General features: G+C 35.4%; 1 protein-coding gene across 1 annotated transcript in view; it reads right to left on the minus strand.

Moving 5' to 3' along the window:
- Positions 1-1,165: 1,165 nt before the first annotated feature.
- LOC149797020 (CCR4-NOT transcription complex subunit 7-like) overlaps positions 1,166-22,398 on the minus strand; it is a 40,515-nt gene continuing 19,282 nt past the window's right edge. The window contains exons 4-7 of the mRNA XM_089961677.1: positions 22,163-22,324; positions 20,741-20,918; positions 10,778-10,855; positions 1,166-8,159 (exon numbers count right to left, since the gene is read on the minus strand). Of these exons, the coding sequence (XP_089817803.1) occupies positions 7,968-8,159; positions 10,778-10,855; positions 20,741-20,918; positions 22,163-22,324 (610 nt within the window). The 3' untranslated portion in view covers positions 1,166-7,967. The remainder of the gene's footprint in view (positions 8,160-10,777; positions 10,856-20,740; positions 20,919-22,162; positions 22,325-22,398) is intronic.

The raw sequence follows: 22,398 nt of genomic DNA on the forward strand, positions 1-22,398 counted from the left end.
TTATCAAGTCTGTTAGGAAATGACTGCATTGAACCCTTTTACTCGGGCTATATGGTTTTGTAGCACAAGATCTTGAAGAGCTAAATTGTGATGAGAAAATAAATGAAAATTGCACCCTACTTTTAAATTGTCTGTATTTTAATTTAGTTTGTTAATCTTTCTTTTCTACATCTAATTTTGAAATGCTACTGAAATGAGGGGTTGACTGGCTTGCCATCTGCTTTTGTCCATCCTGCATGTACAACGGACTCGTAATTAACAACATTTTCGGGTTCAAAACTACTCACTCATTAACACATTCCCAGTCCCAATAATCCAATATACTACTTAACTTTAAAAATAAGCTGCCTTCATCACCATCATCATCCAGCATCTGCTGAACAAAATCGTCATCATTCTGGGTTTTCTAGGTTGTTGTTGTTGTTGTTGTTCTAGGGTTTAATGCCATTTTTCAGCACAAGATAGGCCATATATGGCGGCCAGTATAACTGGTGGAGGAAGAACCCTGGAAAACCCAGCAAAGAACCACCGACCCACGAAAAGCTACTGGCAGGCTTTCCCACGTACCCATGCTAGCCGAGCCTTGGACTCGAACATACGCAGACAGAGGTGAGATTGCAGTGATCCGGAACAGTGAGCGCTTTAGACCACTCGGCCACGCGGGGCCCCGGTTTTCTAGGTAGCCCATATTATAATCACACATTTGTAAAACTACCTGGATGTGAGGTTCAAACTATGACAAAATGCTGGTCATGGGACCCAATGTGTCAATCAAAATTAGTTTAACTACCATTCGTGTAAAGGGAAGAATCTAAAGATGTGAACAGTTATGAAGAAAAAAAAAGACGCTGGAACAAGTGCTATGATACCTCTACCAGCATGACTTACATCACGATAACTTTAAAGGTAAATGGCTTTTTAAATTTTTTATACTGAACAGAGTACATTTTCATATGTGTGACTTTAAAACTAATTTGCAGGACTTCTCATAGATACACTGGTCTCCAAGTGCATGAATTCATAACAATTTTGTTTAATTCGTGAACTGTGTGCCCTTGCATCATTTCTGCTTTCTGCCAAAAATATAAAAGATGGAAAGTGGGCAAAAACCAACGCACAAGCTTTTCTGGTATATGACCAGTATCACAAATAAAAACAGACACAGTTTATATGCTTTAGAAAAGGTGGATTGTGATTCCTATATTTACAATCATAAAATCTGCTAGTCAGACAGGCTGATCTAGCTTGACTATGCTAAAACAAACAGTTAGTTGTAATATGCATTAATTTTATGAGAAGTTGTTTTAAGGAGAAGAAAATGCCAGCAATTATGTCAGCATGCAATAGAAAATTTCATAGGAAGATAGTCTGGGTTTACAAGAATATCATATTACAATCTATTATTGAAAGCAATAAATGAAAAACAACAGAAGCTCCCCAATCTTGCTTACGGAAGGACAGTCACTGAAAAGCAATCAAATTTATTGTGTTGTCTGATAATGCTTTTTGGCAGATTATTTAAATCTACAATTATAATATATACACTCAACAGATTTGGTATTTATAAGAAAAAGCATGTTTAGTAGGATGGCCAAATATTAAAGGTCAACAAAACTGTAGATTTAAATTGCAAAAATTAAATTAATACATGTATGAGAAAATAAATATGAAGGCATTTCAGTGATATGTTCTTCACAAGAACCAAAATCTTATTTTCTGCCCAACCTCAGATTTTAAAACTTCTTGCTACTATGTTAAAGACTGAACTTTACTGGCATTTTCTTCAAAAAGAATGTTAAAAATTATTGGTTCTCTGTACTACAAAGTTTTAAGCAATGTTCATCTAAAAAAAATGGTAATCATTTTGGCCTGTAACAAGCTTCTACATAACTGCAGAGGATCTTTTTTCTGCTAACAATGGAAACCTGATTTTTTCAAAATTGACAATTTGGCGTAACTAAGCAGAAAATATGACATGTTGTTGTTGTTGTTGTTTTGGGTATAACACCATTATTTCTTGGCACAATATAAGCTATACATGATGGTCAGCATAACTGGTGTAAGAAAAGCCACGGAAAATTTTGGCCAAATCAGTGACCCATGTGAAGCTACTGGAAAACTTTCTCACAAACCTACACAGGCCAAATCCAAGACCCAAACCCACACAGACAAGGGCGAGATGGCAGTGATTGGTAAAGGAGAGTGCTTCAGACCACTCGCCCTGCCCCAAAGTAATAGCAGATAGACCTTTCATTTCAATATATTTACTTTATGAAGCTGTGTGTCTATATATATACATACACGCACACAAAGCTTCATCAAGTATATGTTATAATGAAATTAAAATTACATCTACAATTACTTTAAATATATACAAAATTCTAAAACTTCTGTGTAGAAGCATATTAAAAGCAGATGACCATTTATTTAAATGAACTTCAATACAACTACTTCATTCTGATTGCAATAACTAAAGTACTTTTTTACAAGTTTTTATACACAAGATAAAAATACAAATTACAACGCACACAACAAACAGTATCATGGACCCAAAATACTTTTTGATGTGGCTTTCTTTTCAATTATTTAAGACATAATTTCATTCCTACAAAGATTCTAAAAGAAATTTTGAAAGAAAAACAAGATTCCATGTACTTGTGGAGAGAAGATTGCAAACGTACTTTTACATCATTCATAATAAAGGCATCATTAAAAACATACAGGGATAAGGTGTCATACATAATTATAAACATCTCACTTTTTTTAAACATCTTAAACATCCATGAAAACAAGTCATATTTAATCCAACAGAAAGAGAGTAATGCCCCTTCTTTTAACTTAATTTATTCTTAACTTGACCGTAATTTATTAAAGATACCTGTGAGAAAGAAAACTACTAGTAAATGTCAGTCCCAGGAGATTTCAAATAAAGAAATCAACAAATTGTAGCAATATTTAGTTTTATCAATTGAAAACACTCACAGAAATCTGGGTCAATTCTTTTATATGTTGGCCCTGAACTTCTGCTTATAAAATATCCAATTCTTGTTAGGAAATAAATTATTTTCACTCCACTTAAAATGTACACAGCTGCCTTTTATGTGGGAGTGATGTTATGACTATGAGTGATAAAATAGTTTGCTCAGACAAGCTAAAACTGCAGGTTTAGTGGACAGTCTCTTGTATTGGCTTCTAAAGTTAGAACCATGCCAGTGTATAAATTATTAAAATATTTCAAAGTAAACAATATGTGCGATATTCACCTCAATGTGACAGTATGCATTATGGAAACAAAGTGGAAGCAGTCCATTTAAATGAATGCAATGATTCATTTTACACATACTAAACTAGATGGTTTGCCATGACATACAATTAGTTTGCATCAGGGACATCATTAATATACTATGACTGACTTGCGAGACATTATGAAAATTAACTAAATTATATAATATCTTGTAACAGAAACCAGCAAAGGAACACATTTATGAAATGTTGCAAAATTCTATACTATATATAAATCATCTATGGTACTGATGAATTATTGTTTGTATCAAGAAATCTCCAAATGGTTTAGTTTTAAAAAAATGTGACCTTGTCAGAAATCAAAATTTCTTTTTACAGACTGGGATTAAAAACAAAATTGGAAAATATGCAATTCCAAAAATGAAAACACACTTGCCACATAAAATAATTGGGGATGAAACCTTTGACAGTTAATAAGTGAAAAGCTAATATAGAGTGAACAGCATAAGATAGAGTGGCATTAAAGAAAGCAATTTTAAACATTCGCTTGCAAAGAGATAGCAACAGTGTTGTTTTAGAGTAAATCATTTGCACAAAACCATTTTGTAGCACAGAAAACCATTCCAAATCTGACACTATCTGTTGAAACCAGAATACACAAAATAAAAATATTTCTTCGCCATATCCAAGAACTTTAGGGAGATACATCACCAAAAAGAAAAATCAACACATACCAAAACATCAACATTTCAAATAATCCTAAGTAGTGTACGGCTTTACAACCGAGTTTGAGTCAAAACGTCTTTTATTCACTTCCAGAAATAATGGTCACATAATAACAATTCACAAGTTGTTACACAAGTTTCATTTTGATTGCTGTCTCTAATGGTTCACAAGCTACCAAAGTGCTCAAAAGAATTTTACAGATCTAAGACAAAAACAGTAATACTGTTAATTCAAATTCTTAATTTTTCTTTTACCAATGATTATCGGCTAAAGGACAATTCCATACAAACCAATACTTCTGATATCTAAAAGCTGAATGTGACCAAGGAAAAATAAATGAAAGAATTCTAGAGGAAAGTGAAGCCATCATTTACAGATACATAGAAATGGTATAGGATATAATCTGATGCTCAATCTAGACAGTTTGTTAATGCTATGATCCAGTAACAGTTCCCTGCAGTTTTTTTCAAGATGGATGTGAATTTTGTGGCCCCAGTGAAATCAAACATGCAGAAAGGGTTAGAACAACCCTCCCTCAAACCTTCCTGCCTACTTACAATGACTGATGAAGACATGATGCGAATGTCATTCTCGTTCAATATAAAACACAAACCAGTAGTGTTGCTAGACCAAGAATACAGTGAAAATCAAAGACCGATGAAAGTATTATCAGCCTAGCATCACTTCCAATAATCTACTTACTTGCAAATAAGCCCTAAAACTAGTGATTTCATACATCGTGAATCAGGACAGTTCCCAAGATTTTCAAGTAAAAAGTATCTTGATATTTTCAAGCTCATAAAATTAAAAAGGCATGTTACTCATCTATTTTTGTCTATGCTAAATTATCTCCATGTCTTCTTTCAGAAAACAGCATCTAGCAACAGGCAAAACTCAAGCTTTGTATATTTAAGTCTTATTTAGGTATATTCCATGTACAAAACAAGACAGTTTTATGTTATGCTAAAATAACCTGAATACCTGTTTGTTACAAATGATCCTGACTGATGGAGCACATGTCAAAATCTATTTTGTGAAAAACAAGGTACATATCCAGGATGAAACACTGGCTAAAAGCAAATGATAAAACTAGCACATAAATAACTGGGTCCATTTGTCAATCATTTACAAGCTAAAATATATTTATCATTAGCTTCTAAGCAAACACCTATTGTAGAATTCATATTTACAAGTAAAACAAGATGCTCTCTTCTGAAATGAATAAGTAAAATGCACTAGAAAACAGATCACAGAACAAAAGTCATTTTGTTCCTATACAAAATTTGCAACTGTCTTGAAAGTGTATTAGAAAAGAAGTTTTAAAAAAATATACTCCAATAATTATATATTACCAAGACCTCATCATGTCTCTGACCATCAACATTCTAGTTCTGGTCTTGATATTGAGATATAAAAAAATGTGAATTTTCTTGATGGATCAATAAGAAACTTGCCTTGATGTTTCAGAACTTTTTAAGAAGAAAAAAATTAACTTTAATCAAATACAATACATGAAAGTTTATGAATTATTTCTTTATATTTGGCACCAACTGAGAAAAATAATGTCATTTAAATCTTTCCTATTTCACAAATGTGCACGTCAGCAGGGATATTTGTTGGTGGTCAAAGTGTAAGCCCATGACAATGGTGTTTATTTAACGTGTCAACCTCAAAATGTTTGAAACATCATCTAAAATTACTTGTTATAGCATTTATATTTTTAAAAAAACAGCAGCAGTGCAATGGCTTTCCACACCCAAGCAATAAACTTAAGCCTGCGTTGTGTCCAAAAAGGTGGCAAATTCAAAATGTGTTAACTATAATTCAATTAGGTGAGATCATGGTGACTGAAACAAAACTGAACAACTGAGATGATTAGCATCCTGCATGAAGAATATGCAACAACTATTCACTTAATGAAGAATCAGACTGATAAAAGATCATCTGAAACAAGCTTAGAGGGCTTAGATCAACTTTAAAATTGTTTTCCTTGAAATAGTTAGTATCTATTGTGAACATTTACTCAAAATAGTCACTGAGTTAATGTTTTCTTATTGTAAATTATGCTTTTATGACAATATATAAAGTACAGTCAAACCTGTCAATATCAATCACTTATGGGGAAAGGCAAAAATGTCCATTACACACAGCTGACCACTGCACACAGGTTCACTTTTAAAAATTAATTTTTCAACAAATATCATGCACAAATATTGTTATTATTATTACTATCATTATTATTTATTACTAAGATTGTTTTGTGTGCACTGTACAACAAAATGATAATAACGGGTACATGTTATTCTCTCCCAAATTTATGTACCACACAAAATTTCTGTATCCTGCTCACTTTAAAGTATACACTGATCTTAGTTTGGTACACGTCATAAAAACAATATCTGGATTAGTCAATTGCTCAACTCACCCAGATCAGAAAACAGTCAGCTAATATATGAAGCGTGTGATGAATAGAAAATCAAAAAGCATATAATATATTCATTGTGACCTATGAAACAAAACTTCACCTGCCTTTAGACTCGTTTTGAATACTGAATGACCCCTGACCCTAATGAAATGGAATGTAACTCATATTTCTTGTAAAAAATAAACATGTTTTCTTCAGGGATAGCTTAATTCATGGGCAAATAGATGAAAATATCTAACAATACCTGTCACACTGAACATAAAAAGTGACTTCCATTTCTGCTGCGATAACACAATAATTTCTCCTACCATCCAGCAAACAAATTGTTTCGATCCTCTACTGTAAGGATAAGTACTGATGCTTTTGATGAAAACATGTTGATACATTTGAGTTTTACTGACAGTGTGACCAAAATATAGCAAATACAATCAAAATGTGAAATGCTTAAACATCAATTTACATTATATGCCATTATCAAAACAATGCCTTGCTCATGAAACAAAATAAGTGTTTAATTGCATACTTAAGAGTTGCCACTCCTGCTATACTCCAGTGACGGCTTATGGCAGGATGAAATAATTTTTGGTTAGGAAACACCTGGCCACTAAATGCAGAAGGCAGATGACCATTAAATGCAGATCATTTATATAGGAAATATGCCAGATGGAAATTAGAATGGCCATTGTTACCAGGTGACTTCTGAAAACAGATGACCATTAGGACAAGTCTGACTGCAAATTATTTAAAAATACGAAAAAATTATGCACACTCATTGTAATTACTGTTGTCAGCATATAAGTTAAAAATTCCTATACCGAACAGGCAGTACAACAAAAAGTGAAAACCTTTTTCTTGTTGAATGAAGCCCCCAATTTACATGGGAACACATCCTTTCAAAAACATGCCTGTAGCTGACACTTGACAGAGCATAGTTCATACAATGATCACTAAATCTCACACTTATGACAAACATAGCAAGCATGACAATACATTTCAATTATCGTCAGGAAAAAAGTAAAATATACATCAAGACTTTTCTTGGTCTGAAAATCTTGGGAACACTGGTTAAAACAAAGAGAGGAAATGTACCTGATAATGACAAGAATTGCACTGTCTGCGTACTTATCACATGATCAATAAAAATTTAAAATGGCAGACATGAAGTGAAAAATCTGATCACAGTCCATGCTCATCTTTCAATTTTGGATGTAAACATGCTTTATCCATTAAATCATTTACAAATGCTGTAAATCTGTACGTAAACAACAATAAGTCATCAAAAACAAGTGACACAGTTTCTCTCAACAAGTGCTTCCAAAACAAAATAATAAAATGTTTTTTGCTAATTTATTCTATTTCATTCACATTTTCACAAGCTGACAATATCCATCTCTGTCAAATTCACACTTGTATGAAACATTTTTCATCACGACTTGTTGGCACCAGACAAGGATCAAGTCACATCCAAGGTTTCCTGCTTTTGATAACCAATCATCGCATAATTCCGATGTATGATGTCACCAGTTACATCTCAAAAAATAATGACTGCAGAATGGATGACATGCTGATGTTCTTATGAAGCTGTGTGGTGAGATGATGATGCATTTTCCTCATTATTCAAAGAGTTAAGTAACACAGGTGTGTGAGAATTGTTGCTGACATAGTTGTTCAAGTCATATCCACTACCATTTTGGACATATGATGTTCCAAGTCCATACAAGTGACCACAATATTTTGCATCATCAATATTATCTTCAAAGAACATCTGAAAAACAAAAGGAAAAGTTTATGAAATCCATGGCTACATATCAATCAACCTCCACCAAATTTACATTAATTGATGTGGAAAAAATAAACATGTCAATAAACTCAAATATATGGATAAATAGAAAGGAATGAGTTTGCATAATACCAAATGTACACATTTGTGGGACATCCATATAAGTTTTATAAGTACCTGCCTCCTTAAAGAACATTTTCATGTGAACTCCATCTTTCCCAAGAATCAAACATTCATATTGAAAATCAGGAAATACATAACGGAATGAGGTTAACGGTAACGGACTGTGAACAAGCCTGACATATGGTATATACCTGCTTACATGTCCAAATACAAATAATACAGATCCTGATTTGCCATTACATAATGCACCAGCAGATCGGGTTCTCTTTTGCTTGTACTACTGATTACTTTCAAAAAGCAACATAGGTGCAGATCTGTCAGCACATTATGCAACAGCAGAGCTGGATCTATGCAACCTGGACCTGATTTGTAAGGAAATATACATTGTAATTGTAACATCATTATACCAGTGGGTAACTCAGTCCTTTACATGGCTTAAAAACACTACAGTCTTTGAACACGTACCTATAACTGACTCTCAAAAAAGGAAATTGACACTTTCAACCTGCATCAGGGCAGTATTAACAGCAACATTATTTTTTATTTGAATTTAATCATTCAATATCAAAACCAGATATTTTAAGTGACTAACAATTAGTTATAGTTATTGTTTAAAATGGTCCATTATTAGGTATACACTGAGGAAATGTTTCAAAAACTTTGACCTTACCAAAAGGGAAGCATTTAGGACATGACTTTAGCTCTCTGAAAGTCATATGCCAACAGGAAAATACATCCCAACAGAAACACTTGATTATACAAGGAAAAGACAAAAAACAGAACTGATGCCTCTAACAGATGCAGCAAAATAGGACACCAGCATCATATTCCTGATACAGTGGGCTAAAAACGTTATTACCTTTTAAAAAGTGACAAAAAATAACTTTCTTCACGCTTTTGAAACCTGTGTGCCAAAACTTCATATTTTCAACAGATCTATATGACTTTGCTACAGTTTCTAAGCCTTATGAAAACACCTAAAGTCAAGAAGTAAAGCATTGTATTAAGATTCAATAAAATACAATACATAAATGTTGAATATGCTGTTGTTTCAGACAATACTTGAAACTGTGATCTGCTGTTAGCCTAATACTGCACGCCTATGTAATTTAAAATATGTGGACTACAATACAGAATTTGGTGTCTAATTTGGTTTTAAAGTACTTACTTTAAACATTATTGTATTTAAAAAGGAAATACAAGGAAAACCCCATTCATTATTTTAAACAACAAAAACAAAATACCCTGTTGGATCTGGGTTTTTTCTTTCTTCTTTTCACATGACAGAAAAAAAAACTTTGTATGGTCTTGGCACATATAGTGTTCAAAAGGGAAAAGTTTTACATAAAATAATTCCATGTGCACAAGTTTCAAATGTGTGACAACTGGTATTACTAATCTATTCATTGCTGTACAGAGCTCAGGAAAACCACTTGCTATCTCATCAAGACCAGGTGAAAAATGGCCACATGGAGTAAACTTTACTACTTAATCATTCCTGGGCAGAGATGATGCAGGTCTGCACCTTGAAAATAAATCTACACATTTTCCATCCTAAACAAAGATTTAGATTTAGCACTGCTTAACACCTGGTTCACATCAACTGTTGAAGACTTTTGCCCATTTTGTCTCCTTATCCTCAGTCTGGGATAGGCCTGTCTAACCCACAGCCCACATTGCCCAGCCTGAGCCCATGTAGGCAGTCCTTTTGAAAATATGCAATTTAATTAATATTCATAATTGGTGTTAAGGAACTGTTCTTGTTGATGCAGTCTGCTACCCATGAAGTTTATCTATTTTGGCCCCCAGTCAAAAAAGGTTGGACGACCAGAGTTTATAAAAATCGTGAAGAGAGCAAATTGCATTATCTAAATTTGTACCCAATATAACATTGATACTAAGATGGTCTAACTAAAAATATGCCTGGAGTGAAGACAAAGTAAGCATAATAATAGCTGACTAAACAAATACAAAAACAAAATTCACAGCATTTTCCTCTTTTTAACTTCTCACAGTGTGATTACCAATAATAAATTATGGGCTCTGTGTGAAACTGTAATTTCTCAAATTATAAACTATCTTATTATATATTTATCTAAGGCAGAATGTCTTTATAGGGTTTTAACCTGAAATTTCCAACACAAAAATATTTTTAAAATTTGGATCATTTTAGTATCAAACATCTATTTTGGTGCCTGCAACCTATTAGTAAAAGAGGGAATAAAGTGATGACTGGGATAAAATTTGCTGCAACTCATATGTGCCTGGGACAAGTGTTTGATGAATATTTTCCAAGCTCTTCATCTAGAAAATAAGTTTTCTGTCTTAACAGTTTTGAGAGTCATCAATTCAATAAGTGATAAAAACTTATATAACTTTTTAGCTAATCCAATAGATGACTTTCACAAATTACACAGAAATGGAACAGGTATGTCAGAATTATTTCACTTTGTTTTCATTCTGCCTGCAGATTTAATTACCTCTCTCATCTTGAAAAAAGCAGCTCCTGTAAGAAGGCTATCGCTACCTGCCTGATGCTGAGGCCCTATCCTCTCAATCTATGGGGGGAAAAAAAGAGACTGTTCAAACAACCTCAAGATGGCAACTACATAAATTATCCATAATACAGTTATCATGGTCATTCATACAATAAACATAACAAATTCTTGTACCCTTATGAAAAATACTCAATGAAAATGTTGAACATTCCTAATACTTATAAACTAGTGTAATTTGTAAATTCCGCATATGAGAAAACATTAATAGAGTGTGGAAATTGCTGGTAATTACACTAATTTCAACAGAAAGACTTAGCTCTTCTGGCAGCAATGTGACTAACTGACAATATCAGCTTAATTAATTACTGAAAATACTTAAAGATTTCATGAAGTGTAAAATGGCATGTTAATCCCACTGGATTAGATGCCCAATAATATCCCATTTGGGGGCTTATGGTTCAAGTATTACTGTCATTTTATAATTATAAAATCAAAGCATTGAACACTGGACATTTTGTCCACAAAAAAAACATTTGAAAACACGAGTCCCTGAAAGGGACTGATGCTAGGCAGGCCTAATTTGTTTCCTGAACTTCAAGATAAAACCATTTCCTCCATCTAAATGCTGAGTGCCGATATCACTTCAGATATTCTTCCGTGATATAAAATTTTCAAATTTGGCTAACATGGTGGACACATTGGTTGTCACTATTTTCATTTAGGACTAAGCAGACATCATTAAGTCTTTGGGGAAAATCCCATTTGAGTACGACTATCCATTCATGGATGTAACAACAAAATGTTAAAGATGGTAACCATGACAGCCATAATGGATCAGCACCATTTTCATTTAGACATAAACTGGACATAAGAAGTCTTTCAGCAAAACCTCATAATGATATGACCATTCATTTAGGAGTACAAATATCTTTAACACTGTTGTGACCATAATTAATGTCTGAATGGTACCATTTCCATTAAAGAAGAACTATATATCTTAAGAAATCTTCCAATGAAAAACCCCTTGATCAAATGACTTGTACTTCACGATGGATGGTGGATCGAAGGAGGACGGACAACTGACCATCCCCTAAGATCACCTGGTCAATGATATTCAAAGCTAAAAATAATTTATTTTGGTATTTAAACGAGAGTCCCTCAAAGGGACTGAGGCTCTTTTGTCTGAAAAGATTGTACAGGATTGCATGATAAGACCAATTTTTATTTTTACTGCTGAGTACTGGAACTATTTTGGACATTCCTGATCAAGATTTTAAAATTAGCTGTAAGATCAGTTCCATTTTCACTGAAGGAAAACTAGACATCTATGGAAGACAACTGGTGAAAAAGCCATGCCAATATGGCTATCCATTCTGGAGGAGTAGTGATAAGATTGTCAAGATAGTTGTGGTGGCTGTCATATTTGATAAAAGATGGGTACTATTTGATTACAAAACCAACTAGAAATGATAAGAAGACTTTTGTGAAAACCCAATTTTTATATGATTTTCCACCTATAAGTAACAATCTGAAGATTTTCAAGATGGTAGATGTGGTGGCCATATTGGATGTCAGATTGGTTGTTGTTGTTGTTGGGTTTAACGCCATTTTTCAGCACATGATAGACTATGTATGGCGGCTAAGGGTGTAACGATATACCGATTTACTGGTAAATTGCGATACAAAATGCCTGAAACGGTATATCGCGATACGAGTTTAGTAATACCAATATACCGGTTTTATTTTCTTCATCAACATTAGCCAGTCCATAACTAGCTTTGAGCACACCAATGTCTTTTATTAGTCTTAACATAGTTACCAAAATGGCAGCTTCTGTGCATGAGCTAGTGAAGAACCCAAGAGCAAAGCGTTCTGTTTGGAATAATTTTTCACTAAAAAGGGAGTTTAGCACTAATACAATTGACAAAACTGTCGCTGTGTGTAATATGTGCAAAACTGAAATCAAGCACGCACGCGGTACGACGAACCTCTCGACTCATTTATGGTGTCACCATCCATCATTACTTTCCAAAAGTACTGTGCAACAGAGTGGCACAACCTCTAACTCAACAGCCAAAGGTTCCACTAAAAGTGTACATATTGTTTCAGATCGACAACCAAATATTGCTGTTATGCTAGGTGCACAGACTAAATACAAATCTTCATCACCAAGGTCCACAGCTATCACTCATGCCATTGCTAGTTTCATCGTTCACGATTTGCGGCTGTACAGTGTTGTATCAACAAAGGATTTTTTAACGTGGCATCGGTGCTTGATCCACGATATGTTGTGCCATCTAGACAGGTCTTCTCTGAGAAAATTATCCCAGATATGTTTTTATAAGTCAAGGAAAACCTAAAAGCCTGCTTGCACTTGGCATCTAAAGTTGCATTAACAACTGACAGTTGGACTTCCAGAGCAATGGAATCATATCTTACAGTAACTGCATGTTTTATTTCTCTTGATTGGAAACTTCAGAGTTATGTGCTGCAAACACGGGCTCTACCTGAGAGTCACACAGGTGCAAATATTGCTGCAGTTCTGTTGTCAGCTGTTAATGAATGGGGAATTCCATCCAACCCTCCACTGGTAACTGACAATGCTTCAAACATGGCTGTCGCAGCATCAGAAGCAGGATGTAACCCACATATTGGTTGCTATGCACACACTTTAAATTTAGCTGCCCAGAAAGGCCTGAAAATCGATGATGTTAGCAGACTTCTTGGCAGGATCAGAATTGTCAGTTTTTTCACCGCAGTGCAGTTGCTGCAGGAATCCTCAGAGAAAAAATTGAGCTCCTAAACTTACCAAAACACAAACTAATTCAAGATGTTTGTACCCGATGGAACTCAGCAGCTGACATGATTGAAAGGTTTCTGGAACTACAACCAGCTGTATATGCTGCCCTAACCAGCAAAGAGGTGCGCAGTTTGAACAAAGACATAAGTACCTTGTCGGAAACTGATATTAGCAATGTTGAAGAAGTATTGGCGTGTTTGAAACCACTATGGACAATCACAACATTGTTGTGCACGGAAGAAACACCCACCATATCCATCATTCTTCCACTGCAGAATCAACTGTTGACTACACTTATGGCACCATCCGATCATGATTCAACATTGGTGAAATACATGAAATCAACTATTGTAAATGATCTTTCAACCAGATATGAAGGAAACAAGGATTTCCTCCAGACAGCAACTGCTCTGGACCCCAGGTTCAAAAACCTCCCTTTCCTGACTAACAACAATCGATTTGAAGTTTTCAACCACTTGGCTCTGGCTGCAACCACTTCTTACGAACAGAATCAGCCAAAGAAAGTTAAACAGGTATGCCAACAGGATTCAGCATACTGATGTTCCACCTCTTCCTGCATTACCAGCCTTGTCAACTGAGGATATCAGCACAACTACATCTCACCAAATGAAAAGAATAAAGACAGATGAAGATGCTTCCGACTCATCCACATTAGCTAAAGTTAACTCAGTTTCTGTCTTATCTACATCTGCTGATGCTTGTATTGCTTTAACAGATGAAAGTTCTTTTTCTCCAAAGATAACTAATGCTGGTCTTGTTTCCATTTTTGGAGATGTATATGTTGCGAAAGTGGAGAAAAATACCAAGACTGTTCTTGCAAAAGTAACTGAAGAAATTGAGTGTTACAAGGATCAAGAGTCTATTCCTCTTGCCCAGAACCCATTACAATGGTGGCGAGATCATCAACATCAGTTTCCTGTGTTATCCAGTTACGCAAGAGAGTTGCTCTGCATACCAGCAACATCTGTCCCTTCTGAAAGAGTCTTCAGTACTGCAGGAGATATTGTTTCAAGCCAAAGGGCAGCAATCAGTGCAGAGAATGTTGATATGCTACTATTTCTGAAAAAGAACATGACTATACCTTAATGTCTCCTTTGTAAACATAATGAACTCTGGACTTTGATGGATTACTTAAGAGGGCTAGGACACATAAACAAGTTTCTCCAGAAAAATGTTAATTTGCTAATCCTTCGTTTCAAACACAGCTAAATAAGCTGATATCTTCCAATTTAGTCCAGTTGTAAAAGACTTTGTTTTATCTAGTCACATTAAATATTTTGTGTTCTTTCTTTTATTGGAGAAATTTTCGAGTTTGACAGTGTTGCCAAGTTATAGATGAAAACAAGGGGTATACATCAGTGATCAAATTATATTATTAGTTTAATTTTGATATAGTCACAAAAATACTGTTTCTAGTCAGCCAAATTAGGTTCTCATGTGATTTTATTTCTGCTGCCTGTTAAGTAATTAGTCTCTCAGGTTCAAACCAAGAAAGGTTGGGAATCACCGATATTATTAATTTACTATATTATTCATTTTTTTAAATCAAAGTAGGATATTTATCAATCTGATAATTTGTGATTATGTGTTGTTTTTCTTGTGTTTATCCCATGTCATGTTTTGTACTACAAGAAATGAATCTTTAGATCATTTTGATTTGAAGACTTTCTAATCAGGCAAAATAATTCTATAACTCTTTTCCATTATTTTGTTTCTTGCTTGTAGAAGTTTTCACATCTTGATATATTTACTGCTTTCTAAACAAGTGATGTGATTATTACAGTTACTAGGTGTTTTGGTGGAATTAAAAGCAAGATGGTTACATTTTCTTCTTCATATTGTATTAAATGCAAGGAAATTGCTTATTATTTCAGTACAAAATATACAATATCAACATTCCAGTCATAAATGCTATCAATGACCAATACGTATTGATACATATTGCAATACAGACATGCCATATTGCAATACATATTTTCCTGGCAATACTCACCCCTAATGGCAGCCAGTACTAATGGTGGAGGAAGAACCTGGGAAAACCCCGGGAAGAACCACTGACCCAAGAGAAGCTACTGGCAAGCTTTCCCACATACCCACATTGGCTGAATCTTAGACTCAAACTCACGCAGACAGAGGTGAGATGGCAGTGATCCGTAACGAAGAGTGCTTTAGACCACTTGGCCACTCAGGGCCCCGGATGTCAGGTTGGAACAATAGTCGTTTTAAGACCAACTAGGCCCATAAGAAGTTTTCCACTGAAATTCTAAGCTAATACGACTTTCCATCAAAAAGGAGTAATAAAATTATTTACAAGTTGTTTTCTGTGGTGACCATACTTGACGTCAAATCAGCACCATTTTTCTTTATGACCCACTAGACACTGTAAGAAGTCATTTAGTGAAAACCCCATAGTAATATGACCATTCATTTAGCAGGTGATTTTTTACCGTAGCTTTAACAATTTTTCAGTCATATCACTACTATGTCTGCATAGTGGCAGTTTATAATGATGTCTAGCACTAGGGGCATCTTGCCACAGACATGTAGCATGATGTCCCACCCCATCACATTATTCTGACACCAGGTCGACCAGTCCTAACACTAAACTCTTAATGCTGAGTGCCAAGTGAGGAAGCTGTAAATACCATTTTTATAAGTCTCTGGTATGACTCAGCCAGGGTTCAAACCGGCAACCTCCTGCATCTAAGACAGACACTCTAATCACTAGGCCACCAGGGCAGTCTCATTCAGAAAGAGTTGCAGAAATGGTGAAAATGTACTCATCTGGAGGAGAAAATATAACTTTAATGACTAATTCTTACCTGTTGCTACCGCATTGTTTACCTTTCTGCAACAGAAATTACCCTCATCCACATGCAAAATTCCATCCCTCGTGAGATGAAAAGTACAATTAAGTTGATAACTAGAAAGAACACAAAGTCTGCTCCCCATGTCATAGGTCCATATGCAGAAGCCATTCTATTTTTAGGGACCAATACTACTTCTGGTACATCAGAGCAGGGTTGGAGCAGGAAATCTTGCAGTAGCCAAGGAAGTACTACATCATCTCCCTAACTAGATTTTAATATCAATGATATATTAATTGTTGCTATTGCACTGTTTCAATTGGCCAGTGCAGTGTGAGGCTGACAGCCTCAAAAACTGTCTTAGAATTTATATAATTGCCCTACTATAGAAATGTCCACTATATTAATATGGCATCAGCAAGGGAAACTGTTTGTGTCATTGCTATTGTGCCAAAGACCAAAAGTAAAAGGAGGAGATAATAATAAATGACCAAAAAAATGATGCTCTTATAACATTCTCCAATATGGAAAGAGTTTGATATGCATATGAAAAATGAAAAACAGCTCGAACTTCATCAGCTTTAAAGGAAAGATCCATTTCAGTGAGGGACTGATAAGCTCTCTTGATAGTGATGACAATCCACATGGAAATGTGGATGCTGAAATAACAGTCCTTCAAAATTAGGAAAAGACATTTTATATCCCTCCTTCTCCCTTTACAAGTGGACAAAACAACCATAAAGACCAGGCATAAGTCTACCATGATCATTCCCAGCACATATTTAGCTGTGACTGATTTCTAGGAAATGGGGCTAAAATTCTGGTTTGCAAAGGAGAGAAATAGACCCATAATTGCTGTTGAACCAGAAACAACCTTTCCCTGTCATCTAGCTCATTCCATTGTCTCATAAAAGAGCAGCTAGATTAATGCCTTTCCTACCACACAAATCACAAAAGATTTTCCACTTTATATCATAATCAATGGACGAGGACCGTCTCCTAGCCTGAATGACACAATCTGCACTTTTAGGGTTTTAAGTTTTTTAAAAAAATTGTATACTGGACTGAGTATATTTGTATATGGGCTACATTAAACTAAACTGTGCAAATTCTTTTAAACCACTGCTGTCTAAATGTGCAAATTCTTACAAATTTAGTGTGATTTCCTCATTTTCAATCCCTGGCAGTACCTCAGATTCTATAAGTACCACTCATGCCTCTCCTGGACAGACAAGGGATGAAAATGTAGTCTTCCTTGGAGAATCAGGTCTGTTGCTGGAGTCAGGCAACTACTTATAGCCCCTGAGACCAGATGTTTCAGCATATGGGGGAAGACAGGATACCCCTAATGGTGCCCTGCAGCTGCTGGCTCTTTAAAACATCTGAACTCCCTAACCATAACTGAATGGGTGTAGTAAAAGATCTGGGTGTGAGGTAGACCCTCAACAGCATCTCTCCAAAGTGGAGATAATTTTGTTTTCCTCTGAGCCCAAGGGCTTGAGACAAAAAGTCCAGGGAAAGGCAGCAGTAAGCCAGCCCTTATCATCATCTACTGCCTGAATGTGTTCAAGAGTTACAACATTAGCACTGCTATAAGGTGAATGCCTGGGCTTCCATGGTATCATAAATGAGAAGGACAATTCACATCCCTTAAATAGATGCCCTAACATGCTGTTTGGTTTAAGAGGGACGACAGTGAAGGGGGATGCTGACTCAAATCCACTACCACAGAATGGCATCCCCTGCAGGGCTTCTTGGAGGGTAGGGGATGGAGAGGGTTTCAACCCAACCCTTTCCTTGTACTGATGAAACTCTAATGGCTGGTGTCAAGTACTCCAAGACCAGTGACCTGTGCCTGGAGGACAATAACTGGTGACCGGTATTTGACCACCAGTGATGGACTGGTCAGGTGACTGTGTGATGGAGGAGCCCTCCGCTGAACTTGTACAGTGAAATTGCAGATCTCATGTTCCAGGATGGCTCAATCTTCTAGACAACATCACTGGGCTAAGGGCTTGTAGAGAATGCTGCTCCTACCTCATGGGTGTGTGCATGCTTGTGCAACTCACTCTCAGCCCTCACTGGTCTAAGGTGCTTAGAAAGGGTGCTACTACTCCTTCACAGGGGCATGGAAAGGAGGGTATTCAGTCTCTATCCAAGTTTTGGAACAAACCCTGACAAATACAGTCAGATAAACCATCATGGGTCCAAGGGTCTTATAATTCTCCACGAAGAATCATTCCATATTCTCCTGGAATCTAGGAATGCCCTTGTTTAATGAAGAGTTATTCTTCTTCTAGATCATTGACGACCCCAGAGAAGGATCCCACATTCTCCAGAGATAAGGAGTTGTCTTCTTTTTCTGTGACCTTAGGAATTCAGAGAAGGATCCCACATGCTTCGAGATAAAAATGAAGAAGGGCATTTCTTCCTCCTCTTACATGTTTTCCTACTCCTAATGTCATCCCATACCTAATATGACCACAAGCAACGTAATGGACAACTGTCTGTACATTCACGACTAGTGAAAAACAGGCAGGTGGGTGTTTGTATCCCTGGTTTTTTTTTTTATATCAATGCATTTACTGGCACTCCATTTTATTTCCGGAAATTGAAAAATTTCTAAAACAACAAATAAGAGGTCAGAAATATTGATAATTATAACAAATGATGTGAGACCTCCATCTAACGGAATTTAGTACCAATAACGAGTGATGTCAGACCACCAAAACAAACCATGGACAATGATGGTTAATAATGGGAGGTGTGAGACCAAAGAAACTCACTATTTCACGTGAGAAATGTGAAATGCACTATTTGAAGATAATGTAGGTGCATCCAAGATTCATCACGTTAGTCAATGTACTATCAAACAAGATATATTCAAAATATATAAAGAACAGAGGTCATAAAACGTCTGGATATGAATGGAAAGACAATACCTACATAGGAAGTCCTGAAATAACCACAACTATATGAATTAATGATAAAAATTGATTGCCAATAGGAATAGCTATCATCTACCTTAGTTTTGATAGCAAATCAAGGGCACTGCTGCAAAAAAATGCCCCAAAACTCACAAAAGAGTACATCCAATGACTTACTACACAAAAGACTGAGGGTATAATAACAAATATTAAAAAACCAATGTGAATTCAAGAAATTGTTTTGGACAAAAGAAAAGGCACATTTTCTGGCAATGTTAATAAATTCAACAAATCCAAATGGTGTCCACTACAAAGAAGGCAGCTACTACATATAGGCTTATGTTTTGAGGGACAGACTGGGTCTGTGATCTTTCAAGTTACTGGAACTTTCCATCTAATGGAAGGATTACATTTTCATCTACTGATATTAAAACCCCCATGTTAACATGAATGATTCTTTGGAGAAGAAGTAACAACATTTTCAAGAAAGGTGGCAACCATAATTTTCATTTAAGACCATTCATTCAGGGAGTAGTGATACAAGATTTTCAATATGTCTGCTGTGGTGGCAATATGTTTGTTTTGTAGGGTTTAATGCCATTTTTCAGCACAAGATAGGCTATACATGGCCACCAGTAAAAATGGCAGAGGAATAATCCACCAACCAATCAGAAGCTCCTGGCAAGCTTTCTCACATGCCCACAACGGCCGAACCTGAGACTCAAACCCACGCTGACAGAGGTGAGATGGCAATGATCCATTAACAGTGATAGCTTTAGACCACTTGGGGCCCCATGACAATATGTAATATCCAAGCATTACAATTTTTGTTATACGTCAACTACACCTTTAAAAAGTGCCTTAAGTTTCGTGGTAATCCTCCATGTAGTTCTGGAGGAGTAGCAATAAAAAAATATAAAAAAATTATGCTAATGGAAGGAAAATGGATGACAGACCACAGACAACAAGCCACCATAAAAACTCCGGTATATGATCAGTAGAGATAAAAAAAATCTGATATTTACAGGTAGGCTGACCAATGGAGGAAAACATTTGCAGTCACAACAAGGCCCATGCAAAACAATTGTACCAGCAGGCAATATAACTTTGCCATACCATAATGTTCAGCTGTTTCCAACATTTTTCAAAGTCAGTAACACTTGTATCAAATTTAACCTAAATGTTTTAATTATCTGCTATAATTATTCATTGGGGAATATGATGAAAGTAATTTATATAATTCTTAACTGTTTTATAATGTCTTGAGGAAGAAAATCTGGTAGCCAAATTAGTTAATTTCAGAAAATGAGCACCTGTGAATGAATCCATAGAGTTTGTTTCTGCCAGTGGGTAATTTTGGAACATGCTTAAATGAGAAAACTTTATCTACCTCTAGCTGCTCTGCGACCTCCTGTAGACCCCCTTTCAAATTTTTGCAACTTTTCATCAGATACTTGACATCATAGATATTTGGAAAGTACAACTTAATTAGGCTGAAGAATTCTTCTTCTTCTGTAGGTAAGGTTGTATTTGTCAGAATTTTCAGCATGTACCCAAAGTCATAGCCACTATAAAAAAAGAAATGACATGTAAAATAACTACAGCAATCTTTGTTGACATTTTTTTTAATAAAGGAAAGATATACGAGTGTTGATGTGGACTTTAAATTAATGTCCAGAAGATTCTGTATGTAAGAGCTATAAAACTGTCATATTAAGATCCATTTCAATAATATTCATGCAGCTCTGTAGCTGCTGTTGATGACGATGGAAGACAAAATAGACAACCATGCATCCTAATTCATATAAAATCTTTTATTCTACTTTTACATAAGTTACACTGTCATATGTATGTGTGAATATATGTCTCGTATAGGTATGCTCTTCCAAAATCTGAAAAAGAGCTCTGCCAGATTAAACAATGTAGTTACTCATCAACACAAATTCCCTTGTCAACAGCAGCATAAATGGAGTAATTTACAAATTACAGACTGGTACTGGGGATTGATATCAAGGTTATGGGAGTTAAATGCATTCCATAAAGATCTAACATGACAGTTGATTCAGGCTGGTCTTTCTGGACGGGATTTGAACCTGTTATGCATTGGACGTGTGATTAAGCTAACAATAGAGCCAAAAGTAGGAAGGATAATTAATGAAATACATAAACTGCTCCTAAAGATGCATGAATGTAATTAACTACTTTCTTGTTATGTACACAATGTTTCTTAACTTAAGAAATCACATTCTATGTACCAAGCGATCAAAAGTACTTAATGAATTTTGGTTTTATAGGGTTTTAATGCCATTTAGCAACACATGATAGGCTACATATGGCAGCCAGTATATTTGGCAAAGGAAGAAGCCAGAAGTCCCCTGGAAGAAGCACCAATCCACAGAAAGCTACTGCAATCTAACATCCGCACATTGGCTGAAATGAGATCTAAACTCACATAGAATGAGGTGTAATTTGTGAGTGATCTATAAAGGTGAGTGCCTCAGACCACTGGGCCACCTTGGGTCCCGGCAATACTAAATTACAAACATTGCTGTGTATCATGTGCATCCATTAACTCTGAATGGTGTTGGTTTCAAAGTAAATAAACATGCAGCCAAACTGACTTAATAACATTATTTTTTCAAGACTAGTCTTTTTAATGCTTACCCAGGGCTGCAACTACTACTAGGATATTAAATGAATTATATATATATATATATATATATATATATATATATATATATATATATATATATATATATATATATATATATATATTTATATATATATATAATGTCAAGATAAATAAACTGACCTATGAAAGGAGAGCCACCTGACTTTATCGCTGAGCACAATACCAGAAGTCATGAGAAGTTCGGCAAACTCACTAACGTCAATGCCTTCATCCTCATGCTTTTTGAACTGAATTCCTGAATTGGTGAGAAGGTCTATAGACTCCTGAGCATACATGTCTTCTCTGGAAAGAAAATGAGACAAGCAGTGAATAGATTTACAAGATACTCCCTCACTATAATGCCTTTCATTTTAACT

Source organism: Sinohyriopsis cumingii, chromosome 6 (assembly GCF_028554795.1).
Source record: "Sinohyriopsis cumingii isolate HCF-2022 chromosome 6, ASM2855479v2, whole genome shotgun sequence".
In the NCBI taxonomy this organism is placed as follows: Eukaryota; Metazoa; Mollusca; class Bivalvia; order Unionida; family Unionidae; genus Sinohyriopsis; species Sinohyriopsis cumingii.